Raw genomic sequence first — 17,793 nt, 5'->3', positions numbered from 1 at the left:
TGAAATATACATAGCATTCGATTTTGTAAGATTCAAGTTGATAAGTTTTGAGATATCAAACACCACTAAGGAATTATGTAATAGTATGGGTCATATGATCAAATTCCCAAAATACTATATTTTTACAGAATTTAACTTGGATTCTACAATATCCAAATTATATTAAAGTTAAACCATTTACAAGACTGAGACGATATTATCTTTATTAATAACTGAAAGTCTTGTTTCCTTTTCGTGTATGTAAGAAAAAGATGATTCTTAAAATTCTAAAGTAAATTTAATAAAAATTACATATATTTTGTACTCAGCGAATTAGAAGTAGTTTAATTAAAGCCAAATTGAAACAATCCTTTTTTATATTAAAAAAATGTTTAATTTCATTAAAACCAATAAACTCATTTCTAATTAATTTTTTTTTTAATAAACAGGTACACGTTTACTTTATCATTTGTTAGTGTAGAGCTTGATTATTATGAAGTCTCCAAATATATTGTACAATATTGAGTCGGAACACGGAAAAACTATTTGTTGTTTGTTGGTGAAGATATTTATTCTACTTTGCCCTATTCCAGAATCGCAAGATCTGGACTGTTAATAAATAAAAAACCCAAAAGAAAATGTAACTGGTATCAAGGTACTGTGATCGTTAAATGTTATTTAAACCAGGTAAGACTCAAACTGTCAGTAATCTTACTTAATGAACGCTGAGCGTTTATTTCTTGTATCATCACAACACACAATATACAATAATTATATTAAACAAAACAATGGAGTCACAGAGCAATTATACTCGTAATAGAACAAAAAGAGATGTAATGATAGGTAAATAAAAAAATAATAATAAGAAGAAAGAAAATCGTGTATTTATGGTGATTATTTGAAAAAGTATAATGAAATCTTTAATATAATTTTTGATAAGCTTGATATTTTAGTTAAGTTATTATTTGATGTTTCTTTGCAAAGGCTAAGAAATTAGATGATATTTAAAAAATTGTTTCTTTAACCATGGAAATAACTAAATTCATTTTAGGACAAACTGTTCATCATAATGGAAAATAGCGACCCACCCCGATAATTTCAATTTATTTTTCAAATACTTATTCATTTTAAAGCAAAATGGTGATAAAGATAAATAAATATAAACTATTAATTATATTATTAAATCAAGAAACTTTAATTTTTGGGTCAGTAAAACTTGACTTATGTTAATACGCAATCAACTACCTGTTCAAAAAAAAATTTAACCTCGCAAGTGTGATAAACAAGCTGTTACATAACATTTAACACTGAGGTGAGCACTAACCTAAGAGTTACAAAGTAACGTTCAATCCTTTCCTCTTTCTTTGTAACATGAATATTTATTCTGAAATAATACAGTTGTCCACTATTCATCTAACCAGATTTAGCAAAGGAAAAAGCCTTCTGAAGACTGCACGTAAACATAACTAGTCAATAACTTGTGATCGGGTAACGGACATTTAATAACTAATAAGGAATTTTATAATTTTACAAACTATTCTGATATAAAAATTAAACTGAAAACTCATACTTAACAGCCAGAGAGTATAGAATGACAAAAACCAACTAAAAAATTACAAACTTTTCTTGAAGATTAAAGAGATATTTCATATACGATTTTTTATGTCTGCTGAATTAAAAATCATATTTATTTATTTTTTTTATAATTATTATTATTATTCCTAATATCTATGTTGCAATCTGTTCAACAAGTGAAAAATAAGCACCACGATCATGAGATGAGGATATGTATTACATGTAAATGAGGTGTCGTCTTGTACAGATTCAGGCCAACCATTCCTGAAACGTGTGGTTAATTGAACCTCAACCACCCAAGTACACTAACATCTACTGTCTAGTGTGCAAACCCTTATAAAAGTGACTAACTATTACTAGGATTTAAATTTTAGAACCTTCGACTTGGAAAATCAGTTGTTAAACAAGTAATTTACGGCGACGAATTTATCACTAGACCAGTCCGATGGACTAGCTTTAATTCATTTAGTTAATGATTAAGTTTTAGAGATAATCTACGGTCAAAAGCCGGTTTAATAAGATTTAAAGATAATAAAAATATTTAATTAGCTAATACAATTTTAATCACAATTATACGTAGATAATAATCAAGTTGATTAAAGGAATCGTTGCTTCTTTCAACGAATGTTATTCATAATAAAGAAACTTTTTAAAAGTTCAGTTTGTTAAGAAAAAATAAATAAAGACAGCATTTTTAAAGGCTAACCTTTTTAACTACTATTTAAATAAAAAGTAGGCCTGCGATATGGTTTTAATTAATTTTTTTTACTTTTACCAGAAATAACGTCATTATTATGGTCATGATAACTAATTAATATTAGTTCATTGTCGCTATAAATAACATTTGTATCATATCTGCTACATTTCATCATTGCACTGTGATATATATAATTTTCAATTCCATTTATAAATCTTATTAATTGATAAAAGACAAACAAACTTGTGATGAAAACTTCAAATAAATTAAAAACAATATAAATAACAAAGCAAAGAGTATTCGCACTAAATTTTTCTGAATGTTTAGCAGTTTCAAATTTGTATTCCTATATGTATTCACAAACCACTTAAAAAAGTTAAGAAAGATGTAACTACAGAAAATCACAAACAAATAAACAGAAAATCTATAAGAAAAACAAAATTCAGAACAAACTGTATCACAAAAAAAAAATTAGTGAAATTCATAAAATAAAGCGGTTTTTAAGTTAGTAACATGAACAAAACAAAAGAAAAACGCCATCAAAGACAATTTTTACATCGTTACAAAAAAATTACAGCTGACACACTAACAGAATAATTTTAAAAAAGAAAGAAAAATACAATAATATTATAATTATAACGTTATTAAAATATTGCTGCAATCACTTTTAAAATTTAAAAAAAAATCGCATTGTACCGAATAATCGTTTATGGCGATCCCGTTCCTGTAAAAGTACTTTCTAAAAAATATAAGGAAGTTTGAAAATCAGTTTTAACTTATTACGTTTCATAAGTTTTTCAACTAAAATAACTCGAATTTTCATTGTAGATGTAGGTAAATTCACACGTGAAGCTATATATAAGTTTAATTTTTAGTAAATAGAATTTTATTTTATTAAGTCAAAGTGATCAAAAACTAAACCGCCTAGATGGCATAAGTGGTAAAACGTGCTAATTTCCTATCTCCTGCGTAAATTTGCTTCTCGGTCAGGGGTCTAGAAATCGTTATAATTTTATTAGACCGGGTAATTTTTCATTTAAAAACTTTTGCGATATGTTATATGGAAAAATTAGTAAGGAATCATCCACAGGAACTTTTAAAATATTAAAAAAAATTGTTGATTCTTTTTTATTTGGTTTGATTAAAGTCTAAAGTATATAACTAACACACACACATGTATATATATATATATATATATATATATATATATATATACAGAGTTTTTCTAAAATGGTGGACTGGCTATACTTTTTCGGATTCTACTAGTAAAACTAAACAAAAAACTATCATGCGATTTCTTAATTATATATATATATATATATATATATATATTTATATAAATACCGTGTGTCCCACCTAGAGGTATACGTTTTTGATTTAATATTACTCGCTCATTCCTTTACCGATTCTATTGGAACCTTTTAGACCTTTAAATGAAGATTTTTAAAATTTTCTGTGAAAATTTCAATCCTCTAGGATTTATAGAAACAAAATGGCGGGATTTATCTAAAAATATCAATTTTGGATAAACCACATTTTTTATTCATTACAAAATAGCCGGATTAAACACAGTTAGATAATTATTCATGGTTATGACTAATAATTAACTTGTTTTATTCAATTTGAACAGCTGCATAACAATACATCATCTGTTTTTAATCATTTTTACCGGCTATTTTGTAATGAATAAAAATGTGATTTATCTGAAATTAATGTTTTTATTTGAAAGTCGCCATTTTGTTTCTATACATCCTAGAAGACTGAAATTATTGCAGAATATTTTTAGAACCTTCGTTAAAAAATGTATAAATTTTCAATAGAATCTGTAGGGGAATGAGCGAGTGATACTAAATCAAAATCGTGTACCGCTTCGTGGGACACGCTGTATATATATTCCAAACGTTTCCATACAAACACATAAAAATAAATAATAATAAATACATAAAAAAAAATAAAATTGTTTTTATAAAAAAGAGTTTATTTTTCCTATGTTTGGAAACTTATAGGCACCCTGAATAAGTAATTGCATTATTACAGAATAATGTAATTACAAAATAAATTTCAACTAACCAAAGTAAGGGAACATAGAGAACAATGTTGAAGCTCTATACGAAGACAAACACAATCTTTATTAGATTGCTATAATTTATTAAAAAATTTAAAAAATAAAATAAGAGTGTAAAAATTTATTGATTATTTCATTTTATATTTTTTTTTTCATTTTTGTATTTTCTCCACTAAAAATATTGTTTACTATTATTATTTTTTTATCAGGTTACGAAACAAAAAGAAAGAATTACATAATTTTGGGATCGCCTTTTATTCGATACAATACAATATATGAAAAACTACACTACTAAAATTATTACTCCGTAAATTACAGTAAAAAGGTTATAAATTACTTTTTTTTTCTTTTTTGTAGTAGTAGTTATCTAATAATAAAATTTTGGAACGTTTTTTATACTAAATTGAAACGTTTCCTTTTTATTATTTATAGTTTTCTTTTAATCGTAAGACGTGATTTACACTGAAATTACAAAATTTAATGGTGCATTCTATGTAACATTATCCGAAATGCGAAAACCATAATAATATTGCTGCCGTAATTTATTGTTTAGTTCTGAACAACTATATATTTTTACTAAGATCTTCTCCCACCACTCGCCTGTGACGTAAAACCGTTACGTCACACGACCTATATACTCAGACTATTTCTATCCTAAACAAATGTCGGCCCTACACATAAATGAATCGGCTCGCTCTCTATGATCGTCTACTCTCGTTATTAAAAAGCAAGCTCACAAACAGATAACACTCAGGCAGGTTATTTAAAACACAAATCACATTTTAAACGACTCACCATTTTTTGGTGACTCTGATGTCAGCTGGACAAATTCCTGAAGATGTTTTGGAAGCTCCGATTCCACTTTTTCAGGTTTATTATTATCATCGTCGTTGTCCTCTAGCGGTATACCCAGCTTCGTCATTCTTTCTTTCACTTTAACCATAAATTCTTCTTCTAGTTTCGGTATTTCAGACGGTATCGTCAAATCTCCTAATTCATCTTTTGAAACGAACATAGATGTCGGTCTGTCGGATATTTTTATTACTTTCTGTTGCCTTCTTTCGTATCGTTCCGCGACTTTATCCATGTACTCCTCGTACATTTTTTGTCTAAAAATTTCTCCACCGGATGTTACACTGGGAGGTAATGATTTCGGTCTTTCCGGTCGTTTAGCGTCAGGGGATAACATTACCGCTATATCACCCTGTTTTGATATTCGATACTGATCCGCGTCGAACACCCTTTTACTGCTATCCGACTGTACAGTATTACGGGACATCGTCAACCAACCGGAAACGAAATCGGCACTACCTGTATACTTCTTACCCGTTTCCTCCCCAGAACGGTCAGAAAGGGGATTACACAAGGCAGTTGTTGCAATTGGACGGTGCGCCTTGGCCGCGGGATGGATTTGGCTTTGGATCAACGCCAACAGTCTAGATCCATCACTCTGTTCCAAAACACAGCCCGGCTCACCGCATTCACTACTTTCTGTCGCTAATTCTCCTCCTTTCAAATCTGAAAATATCTTACTTTTAGCTGGAATTTTACACGTAAAATCGCTTTCATTAAATACCCTACCACCTCTTTTTATTTGTTTCTCGTTTAAACACGAAGAGGAATTAGATAACTCTTTATTTACATCGGTTTTATATTCATTGTTAAACAATTTTTTATCTGCTTTTACACTCCTTTCAATCTCATTTTCATTTATCGACGGATTGTTCGTTTTTTTATTCGAAATAAAAACATCGTTTAATTTTTCTACTTTTTCTTGTTTAGGTTGGTTTTCCGTAAATCTTGTTTTTCTGTATTCTTTAAGCGCCAATAAATTAGCGGCTTCCGTTAATAATTCTGGAGTATAATCTTGAGGTTTTCTCATTTCATTATAATACTCCAACTGTATAAGATCTGGTGATGGTAAATTTTGATTAGGGTATCTTCGATTATCTTCATGATATCCTCTTCTCTGAATAAATTTTTTATGTAAATCTAACAGACCGGCCGCTTCTTTAGGGTTTGCTGGAACTGTACGGCTTTTCGATTGGGAGGGAGATAAACAAACTCTTACGTTCTCATCAGATGTTTGCACACTGGTCCAGTGTTCATCGTTATCGTACGGTAAACTATATGGAGGTGAATTTATGTTAGATGATGGAGGAGTATACATCAAAACGCTACTCGAACGGGGTGAGAAAATATCATTAGGTAAACTAGAACTTAACAAGGATAATGGATGAGAAGTCGGTCTAGTTTCAACAGGAGATTCCGGTAAAGTCGACGATCTTCTAGAAGCATTTCGAGGAGAAATACTTCTTTCTTTATAATTTAATGTCTCTGTAATATAATCAAAATTATCCGTTCTAAATCTAATGATTCCTACTTCTTCCAAAATTTTAATTCCATTTGGAAGGGAAATTACCCTCTTAGCAGACAATTCTTTTAACGATTCTGGAGTTTTATAATTTATATCGAGAGAAAACAATTGTGAACTATCTGTCTTATCGTCTCTTTCTGATAATAATGGCGACTGAGAAGTCGTGCAACGAGTAGTGCTCTGAGTAGTAGGTGTTCCACTACTAGAAGAATTCTGACGTGAAAAAACAGGTGTTACAGAAACGTCTAATTTTTCCTGTGGAATTATCATACATTTTTCATCACTAAAATATGATAAACTAGCTTCGTCTGTAAGCTGAAAGATTTGTTGCTTTTCAAATTCTTTGAGAATATTGCATTTACTCAATTTATCTGAGCTTTTCGTATCGGTATTCGATTCAAAACTAGATAATTCTATTCCTTCATCTCGTTCTGTTTTTGGAAAAGCGGTACTGCTCTTTATCAAGTCTAAAAAATTAAGGTCGTTAATTTCATCGATAACATTTTCCTTAATAAATGATTGTGCATTATCTGCGTATTTCGTATCATTCATAAGAGAAGTAGATTTATCCTTGTTTGAAATTTCTGTAGACTTATCCTTAATATTACTTTCCTCTGATACAAATTCTTTCATTAAATTAGAATCAGAATAAAATTTATCAACTTTCAAATTGTTGATTTTTTTAAAATAATTGATTTCTGATTTTCCGGTTTCGATTTTGTTCGGTTCTAAATCTTTTGTATCGCTAGTTTCTATTGAAAGAACTTTATTGATTTCTTTTGTTTGTACAACAACTAATTTGGGGTGTTGTTCATCGAATTCAGTATCTCTTATAACAGTATCGTCACTATTGTCGCTATCAAGATAAACTATTTCTACACCATCTACTTCATCCAATGTGGTTCCCTCACTCCACGATTTTATGCCACCATCATCAGTAAAATGTTCTCCGTCGTTATCAGAATCTATCCAATCGTCGGGTATAGTATCAAATTCATTATTCTTTCTTATAGTTTCCGAATCTTCCCACGGCTTACCTCCTTCGCTTTTTCTGTCTCCATCACTTAAATCGCTATTCTCTTCGGTGATAACATCTAAGTAATGCCTATGCGGTGACGGTATATAACACGGTTCGGCTACACATCTACTCTTACAGTGCTTATAAATTACAATTTCTTGTTTATTTGCGTATAGTTCTGACGATTCCGGCTCGACGACCACAGCAGCTTCTTCTGATGATTTGCAAGAAGATGAATCATCATACTCTTCAGGTTTAGTTAAATCTAATGTTTGTAAGAAATTACGAAGTCGTTCCTCTTCATCCGGGGGAATAAGAGGATTTCTGATATCTTGCACCGTTAAACCGTATTCATCAATTCCGTCTTCGAGAAGTAACGGTGATATCACCTCTGCGCGTAAGTCGTTGGGAGGTAAATGAACTAAGTATTCTTGATGAATGTCTTCATCACTAGATACCGGTCCACTTGATGTTTCAAGTTCCTCAACGGATTCCCAATCGGGGCTGAAGAATGTATTTTCAATACCTAAGGTAGGTGTAGGAGGGTTAACGATTACCTCGATGTTAGTTATTTCGTACTCTTCTGAACTGCATCGGTCGCTTTCAATTTTTTTATTTCCGGCATCGGGTGTAGGTTGTAATATTTCTGTAATTGTTCTAACCTCTTCATGAGTATCAGAATCACACTTTTCCTGCAAAGTACCACGACTTAAATTTTCTTTTGAACCTTTATTAATTATTTTATCAGTTTTATTGCAATCTTTACCTTCAACAACATGAATTTTACTCACTAAACTAATATTATCGACAACTTTCACGGTTTCCTTTTTACAAATTGTTATTATTTCAGGTGTGGTATTACTTTCACGTTTTATCTGTGATTTTGTACCTAAAGAAGTTGTTTTTTCTTCTATTTTAAATTCTTTATTTGTGCTTTTGGAAATACTGAATTTATTTTCAGGTCTGATATTTTTTTCAGAATAGTTCTGAGATTTCACGTCTGAGATACTTTTTTCTTCTTTTATAGATACCGATTCGTTATTTGCAACTTCGGAAATAATTATTGTATTTTCGGGACTGATATTTTTTACACGTTTGAATTGAGATTTTACATCTGAAGAAGTAGGTTTTCCTTCTTTCTTAGATGTCGTTACACTACTTACGCCTTCGGAAACATTGATTTTATTTTGTTGACGACTTTCACTATTGTTTAAGACATTTTTTGTAAAACTGGTATCATTATTTTGTTTATTTCGTCGTCGATTTTTTGAACTTCCATTGTTATTATTTGAGTTCAATTTATTGGTTTCTGATTCTGATTTCTCCAATATATTTTTTTGTTTATCTTTTGAATCATCATAGTGCACGCTTACTTTTTCAAATTCCCGCTCAGTTACCTGATATTCATTTTGTAACTGAGGGGGTTGATTATTATTATTATTATCATTACAACTAGTATTATTAATTTTTTTATTGTTATTATTATTTTCAGAAGTAAATATTTTCAATTCAATAGTACGTGGTTGATCGGCAGTTTCAGCTTCATTTTCAGTAACGGCAACCGAACTTGTAGAAGATTCTTTACATCCATTGTTGTTTAAAGGATCTTGTGAGGAATTCTCGAAAGAATTTTCATCGTATGGAGAATTTTCAGAAGAATTCTCTTTAATTTTATTCTTTAATCTAGCTTTTCTAAGTCGCCTCGCTCTACTAGAGGACATTTTTTGATTAGGATGGTTTTCATTTGAAGATTGCAGATCTTTTTCCTCCAAAACAGGACTCTCACCAATAATCGAATCAGATTGCTTAGAGTCGAGTATCTCATCTTCAGTAGATTCCTGCTTGCGTTGCTTAAATTTCTTGCCTAAATTTCAAATAAACCCAAAAAATGAAATAAATAAATTTATTTTTAAAATAAAGCTGTTTCATTGATCTTAACCGTATAATTAGCAGTAATTAATGCCTTTATATAATTTATATTCATCTTTAATTTAAATTTAAGCAAATCCATACAAATTACACTATGTACAAATAAATAAGATAAAATAATCGGCATTAAAAAACATTTTTGCTTACTTTAAAATGGAAATGCTACTTCATAATAATTCAGTCTAAACTGAATATTATATGTTTCTCCCCCCAAGAAATTTTAGTAATTTTGAGTAATTTCTTTTTGTAATGTTAAATGAAACCATTTTGCTACGATCAACAGCTGCTAGGTTGGTTGGTCGTTGCTTATAGGTAAACGTATCTTTTGTAAAGTACTGGAGAAGGCAAAGTAAAAATCAGTCGATGAACAGTTTTAGTCACCCAGACAAAATATACTATAAGAAGAATAAAATTAATTTAAAATTACAGTTTGAAAATTTTACATTTTTGTCGATCTTGACTGAATATCCTTTGAGTTAGAAATAGTTTTTAATGTTTTAATGTTTTTACAAAAGAAGGGAAAAATGAATGTATTTTACTAAGGGTTAAAATTATCATTAACTGTATGCTTGATGTAACACAAAAAAAAAAATAGTAATGAAACAAATAAGAATAGGTAAAATATATAAAATGCATATTTTACCTTTTTCTATTCTATTTCAAAGCAAGAAATATAGTAATAAAGAGAGGAGATGTAAATCTCTGTACAGCTGCTACTAATGAACAACATTCATCTGACTTTTATTTTATGATGCAGAACAAAAAAACAAGTTATACTTAGTACGTAGCTCCATTGAATAAAACCTTTTACGGTTAATACAATATATATGAAAAATATTTTCTTTTTTTTACAATTAAAGGTACTAACAAAGCCAACGAAACAAAATCTTCCTTAAAATTAATAATAATCAGTTAAATAATTAAATTACAACATCAAACCAAAACAGTAATTAAAAAAAAAACAACACCAAAACCTAATGATACTAATGTTAAAACACGAAACTATGAATATGTATATGAGAAAGTGTATATGTGAGTTAAAAGGAAGAAAAATATAGAAATTATCCTCGTCTAAATTCTGAAATCAATTTTCAAGTAAATTAAAAATTTTAATTAATATCAAAATATAAGTTCAAGCTTCTATATTAAATAAAAATAATAGTATCTTCCAAGAATATTTTTTAATTTCCATTCTTTTTTAAAATAAGAAGACTTGCCAGGAACTAATTCTTTTTATAACGAAACAAAATATAAACATTAAGGTAAAGAAAACACATTCAGTTTAAGTTCTAGAATAAAATATTTTTAACTCAAAAAAGAATATACATGGATTGGTATAATATAAAAACTAATATTAATTACACAGAATATTATAAAAAAACTAATAAAATATGAATTAATAGGCCTATTTTTCAAAATAAAAAAAAATTATTTTAATTACAGTAAACAATTCATTAAATTTAGAATTAACTATTTTTAACAATTCTTTCCTTATGAGATGAGAAGACAAAAGCCTCATGTTAGAAGACAAAAACGATTTCTATTGGCCAAATTTTAATATAATATTACTTTTTTAAAACAGCCACACTACAATATTTTTTTATTTAATTATCTAAACATATCATTAACATCTCAATTAATAATTTTTTTTTCACTACATCCATTAAAAATGTTATTTATCATACGAGGAATAACGAACATTAGTTAATGATGATAGACGTAAACACAATGCATCCTCTTTCCTTAAGAACAGTTAATTTTACTTTAAATTCTTAGTAAATAACAGATTTTCCTCATAGAAAATTAAATTATCACAGCTGCGTGAAATAAATGAGATTAAACAAGGAAATGAGAGTGTGTTAGGAAGGAAATTAATTTTATTTTTATATGTACGCTTGCACGCTTATACGTGTATGAAAAATCAACTTTTAAATTCTCCAAATTTTTGTATAATAAACTGTAAATCGTATGAATGAATTTCTAATTTTTCATAAAAAAATAAAAGACGAATTCAAATCTAATAAATGATTGTTTGTTTTTAAATGAAATGAAAAACAGATTTCTTCAATATTCATATTTAAAATTTTAAAACATCGGTGCATAAGACAATTACATAAATTACATTACATAATTATCTAAAAAAATTGCAAAACAACCTTCACAAAAAAGTTAATTTAATGCGATTTCATCGAAAATGGAAATAACTAAATATCAATGGATTGTTTCAATTTTTTTTAGTTATCTTTCATTATTTTTACGTAAAAAATATTTTCTATAAACCGTCAGTAATACAAGAAAGATTCAAATTAAAAAAAAAAATAAAAACAGATGATTTGTGCAAAAAAAAATATTATTTTTACTTTTATAGATATATAATAATTCTCTTGCAATTTTATCAATACGGCGGCCTACAGATCGTTTTCCAAGTGATCGCAAACATATATGGACTATACGTACGGCTTGAACACAGAAATTTCTCTATTTTTGAATTCGTTTAACAATACTCAAACGATACAAAACTAAACCTTATAAAATGACCTCTCTGTTAGTGTACAGTAAAATTATGGTTTACTCGAAACATTAACTGCAAGCCAGATTCCTAAATTCAATATACAGATACAAACTATCTTCTTGAAATATATTATATAAATTTTTTTATATTTTTTTACAATCTAATGGGGTTATTTTAAACGTCCATAATGTTTTACATTTATGACCTTTTTGTTTTGTGTTTTTTTTTTTTAATTCTAGATAAATCTATGACTTTTCCCTATAATATAAATAATTCTCTAATACCAAAAATGCATGGCAGTTTATAATAGGATTTGTAGTCTAAAATAAATCGAGCTGGTTGTTGAAAACATTTTTACTTTCACGTATGTACATTACACTGTTTTATATACTCGTATACATAAAATTTATAGTATTTTATCTTTTTAATATTGTACATTTATAATACATTTTAAAATTAACTTTTTAATAAAGGTACGAAAAAAAAATTCTTTAAATTATTCCCCTTCATCGACTAATGTGAAAACGTAAACCGATGCAACATTAATTAGTTGTCTTCCTTAATTTCCAGTTTTTAATAACGTTTTCTTAACGGTTTTTATTAAGAATCAAAGTATAAATGGTTTTTTTTTTTTTTTTATAACAAGGTTATCGAAATCCGTCTAACTCCTTGTCGATCAATTGCAAATATCAAAATGGAGATTTTTTAAGTAAATTAAGTTGCCAAACATGATAAAAAATAAATATGGATAAAAAATCAATGTACTGAAGTTGTACGACGATAACAGCACTAAATGGCTGTCTTCGTTTTACAGTCACTGAGTTATAACGAAGAAAAATAAAAAAATAAGAAAATTATTTTATTTATTCCTCAAATTAATCTTAAAATCGAATAAATTTTAAACATTTATAAACCTAATAATCTTAATCATTTATAAGTTTATCTAAATGTATTTTATATATATATATATATATATATATATATATATATATATATACCGTTTTCTCCGACCAGCTTTCCAGCTCCTGCCGGGTCTGGGTAGGTGTGTATAGGCAAATGCAATTACTACTATCGGTTTGCCAGGCCTGACGTAGCTGCAGTTTTAGTGCAATGCACTAAGTGTAAATGCATCGGTATATATGTAATTTGGTATAAGCTTAGCTCGACTTCTCCTGAAACGTGTGGTTAATTGAAACCCAACCACTAAAGAACACTGGTATCTACAGTCTAGCATTCAAATCCATATAAAACCAACTGTCTTAGAACTCTCGACTTCGAAAATAAGTTGAATTTGCCATGACCAGTTTAATAACTAGACTAAACCGACCGATTTTATATATATATTTATATTAATAGCGTATTCATTATTTACATCTTACTGAACAATTAAATGATTCACGTATTGAAATAGAAACACTTTTTTACGACAGATTATTTTATTAGCTTTTAGATCATGGAAGCCAATATTTACACAGTTCATTTACCGAGTAATACAACTGGTAAATTGGCACTTGAACTTAACAATATAATAATTTTTTTTAACCTATAATTTCTGTTAGCACAACTGTTTAATCTTAGTTCAAATCAATGAGTTCTTTTTTAAAACATTAACTTTCAGAGCCAAGATATTGCTTCTTTTTTAACCGGTCGAATATCATTTTCAAAAAAATTATTATTTTTTTGTAAAAGTTCATTATTATTAAATAAAACTAAAAAAATTTCGAGAATTTTATTTCTCTGACTAATGAGGATTTTACGGAATTAGTTTTTTTTTTCAAGCTTAAATGTAAAATAAATATTGTTCTGTTAACATTTTATTGAAGTATGACCTCACCTCATTCGAAATTTGTTACATAATAAATATTTAAAAAATTTATAGGAAAAAATGAACGCTGAAAAAATGGAAAAAAACTAAATTTAACTCAACAAGTTAAATTACTAACTCAAATTTAAATTACTGTTTAAATTAACTCTTGAGTTAAATCTTTATAATAATAATAATTTTCATCCAGAATGAAAATGATGCATACGTATAAGCGACCTGAGTGAAGATAGTGTTGTTTTACACTATCTAGCTTTCTTTAGTATGACAATGACGCATGCTTCTGAAAAACAAGTGATACTAATCATAGTTACTTTCTATGAAAGTAATGATGATCGTCATAGTGCTTGTACGTGTAATAAAAATAATGAAAAACTTTGCTTATAGGGCAAAAAATTATCGTGAACATTTAGGATTCCTTGTCATACTGACGTGCAATGCGCATCAAAATGAATTTGGGCCATTGAAGGGTACAATGGAGAACAATTACATACTTATCTTTCATTAGTAAATTTGAAGTAGGATTTTTTTTTTATTTTTTGGAGTAGTTAGTCCATTTTAATTAAGTATATCAGATCACTTGCAACTGTTAGGTTAAGGAACCAGGGATATATATGAATTCAAGTTATCGATGAGATAACTCAATTTATTTTGAAAATAAATTGAATTACAACAACTTTTTCTCCTGCAATTGGAAAAGATGTTTCTTTAGTAAGATTTAGCCTATTCGGAGATGGGTGTTTATAACTTCTAGAGGGAAATTAGCTTTTGTCAGAATATACATACGAGTATTAACAGGTCAACGTAAAACCGTTGATTAGTAATAAGTTATTCTATCTTCGGTAAAAAAAACCTGATCTTTAGAGGGTTTGTGGCAATATAAAACCTGAAATGGAAGCGGTCCTGAAACGTAAATGTTGATGGGGTTTGTTTTCTTCCGTAAGCTAGGTTAGATTCCATTGACATAAAGTTCAGAATGCGAGGGCCTTAGAAGCCGGTTACCCTCGACGTGATCTGGTGGGGAAGGCTATCTGTAGACCAATCCCGAATGCATCAAACAACCTAATTAATGGTTGTTGTACAGTCGGATAAAATCAGGTCTCCTACGGCATCCTATTCTACAAATATTACAATTTTTTTTATGTTTGTGCCTTTTCTTATGCTTGGACTACATATAATTGTAATTTAGCAGAATTACTGAAGAATAATTTCACGAGAAACCATCAAAAAAAAATCTTTAAATCTTATTTCATTTGTTTTTTTTTTTTAACCTCCAGGACCACCGTTATGTATTGCTTCGGAGGATATTGTGTGATCCTTTAACTTTTAAGTCCTGTTTATTTAGCCGATTTTCTTGAAACCCAAAAGGTAACATTAATAATATGTATTGATTTATTTTCTTATCACAAGAAGAGACAACCGGTTACGTTGTTTTTTTTTAATATATATATATATAAACAAGATAATAATAAAATCATGACGTACGAAGTAAATTTCAGACTTTTTTGAGTTAGAGAAATATGCAGTGACTGGTTGTCTTGAATTATTAAAGATCAAAATATTTGACGAACGGGGTAAGAAAAGGATAGTGTTACTTTCATATTATAATAATAATCATATAGTTTTTCTTTTTTGTCAACCTGTTCTTGATGAAATAAATAAATAGATGCAATTAACATTTATTCGTTGTGATAAAATAACATACAAAATTTACCTGAATTTTTAATTTGATTAATAAATTTAGATAACGTTATAAGAATATATATAAAAATATATAAGTTTGATGAAAAAATAAAATTTATAAAATAGTTTCAAATATTCTCCAAAGAAATTTTTTTCAAATACAAATTTTTAAATAAAAGAAAGAAACATGATTAAATTTTAATTCCTATGAATTCACCTACAGGAAAAAACCCACTGTTTGTTTTTTTCTGTTCACGTACGTTATCATGCCGGGTTAATTAAAATTAATTAATGTAAGAGTAAAATTCAGTAACTGTGACCATGATCCAGAATGCAAAACAAATCGCAACTTCCGATCTCATATTTTAAACAACTCTACTGACCCATCGAACAAAATTAACTGTGACTAACCACAAACTCTGTGAAGTTATGATGTACTTCATAAATCTGTAAATTATCATGAAGAAAAAAATTATTACGTATTTATTAATCCATAACTGGATATTCCATAAAAGGTTAAAAATACAGAAATTTGAAAATGAAAATAATTTATTAAATCTGTTTTTATCATTTTATTTTTTTATGCGTTATTGATTTATCTACTCTATCCAAGACAGCATGACATCCAAGTATACCTAAAGTTCCAGATGTTTTTTTTGTTTCTTTTTTTTTTGTAATGAGAAATTAATTATTTAGTGTTTGAAAAATTTCAACGCGAACCGGAATCAAATCCAGAAACTTACGAATGAAAGATAAAAACACTTCTAATTCTTTAGGGGAAGTTACAATTTTTAATGAGCAAACTCGATATTTTTTTTGAATAATAATAACTCTATAATATTTTAAAAACTCGACGATATTAAAAATATTTTTTTGCTAATAATATATATTAAAAAACTTATAAAAATTACGTATCAATTCAAATTCAAATAAATCGGAAAATAAAGTAAAAAGAAACACCTGAAAATGATGGTTTCAATATCCTTCAAAGTTGTAAATAAATAAAAAATTTATGCATTTTTACTGGAATTCTAACATACAATTCCTAAAAATTTAAAAGGATTTCATTATAATTAAGTTACTAATTCATTTAGAAGATATCCCTCAGAATGGTATTATCCTGTATACGAAGGTAAACAAACACACTGCTGGCTCTTATTCAAATTAACCTTCATCCTCATTTAAAAAATGACTCACATTGCAATTAATAGAAATTATATTCTATAAACCTAAAAGGGAAACACAACTCAACCGGTTTACTGAAAAAAGAAAAATATCATGATAAAAGTCTACGATGTTAGATTTACTCAACAAAATCCTACATTCGAGAGCCGACTGTTGACTAATAGCTATTTAGCATGCCGTATGGTCTGATTTCCATATTAACTAATTTAAATCCAGTGTTCTTCGATGTTTACTTCAACACGAGGCAAAATAATTATTCTGAGGGAATAAGAGATTGAACTAGAAGTTATAAATTTCTCTAGAAATTTATTACTTCATGTTTATTCACTCGAACAGTGATTCCCAAACTGTGCGCCGCGGCGCTCCGGGAAGCCGCAAAATGTGATAAAAGCTTCATAATTAATTGAACCAAGACATTTATAATTATTAATTTAATATTAATAAAGTAAAAAAATAATGAAGATACACGAGTTTTATTTATTTTTATCTCTTGCTTACGAGTAGTCATACTTTTACTTAGGATAGGGCGCCATGGAAAAATTTTAATTGAAAAAGAGCGCCGCGACTCGGAAAATTTTGGGAACCACTGTAGTAGAAGATGAATTAAAAAATGTAATTTATTTATATCTTTTAATTACTGTTTTACAATCTGTCCTTTTTATCTTATGTTCGGTTAATTAGTGTTATAATTCGGTTATTGTGTGAACGGAAAAGGATTTCAGAAACATTTTATGTAATTTTAAATTAACTTTTATTTATTTTAATTCGTAAAATGTTCAGGTGGTACGATACTGGTTACACTAGATTAAACGTTTTATTTTATTTTTTTATACAGATTTATAATTAATAAAATCGCTATGGTAATCATTTATCACCCCACACTTACTCGTAAAACAGAATCTAATTAGATTATAATTATTCATTATGTATATAGATGTCATGGAAGGTGGA

At 28.3% G+C, this 17,793-nt stretch overlaps 1 protein-coding gene across 8 annotated transcripts in view; it reads right to left on the bottom strand.

Moving 5' to 3' along the window:
- LOC142322063 (uncharacterized) overlaps window positions 1-17,793 on the bottom strand; it is a 516,135-nt gene that overhangs the window by 183,606 nt on the left and 314,736 nt on the right. For all 8 annotated transcript variants that reach the window (XM_075360702.1, XM_075360700.1, XM_075360706.1 and 5 more), the window contains one exon: window positions 5,112-9,575. In XM_075360702.1, the coding sequence (XP_075216817.1) occupies window positions 5,112-9,575 (4,464 nt within the window). The remainder of the gene's footprint in view (window positions 1-5,111; window positions 9,576-17,793) is intronic.

Source organism: Lycorma delicatula, chromosome 3 (assembly GCF_047948215.1).
Source record: "Lycorma delicatula isolate Av1 chromosome 3, ASM4794821v1, whole genome shotgun sequence".
In the NCBI taxonomy this organism is placed as follows: Eukaryota; Metazoa; Arthropoda; class Insecta; order Hemiptera; family Fulgoridae; genus Lycorma; species Lycorma delicatula.
Note: the sequence above shows the minus strand (reverse complement) of the source record. Positions and strands in the feature narration are given on the sequence as shown.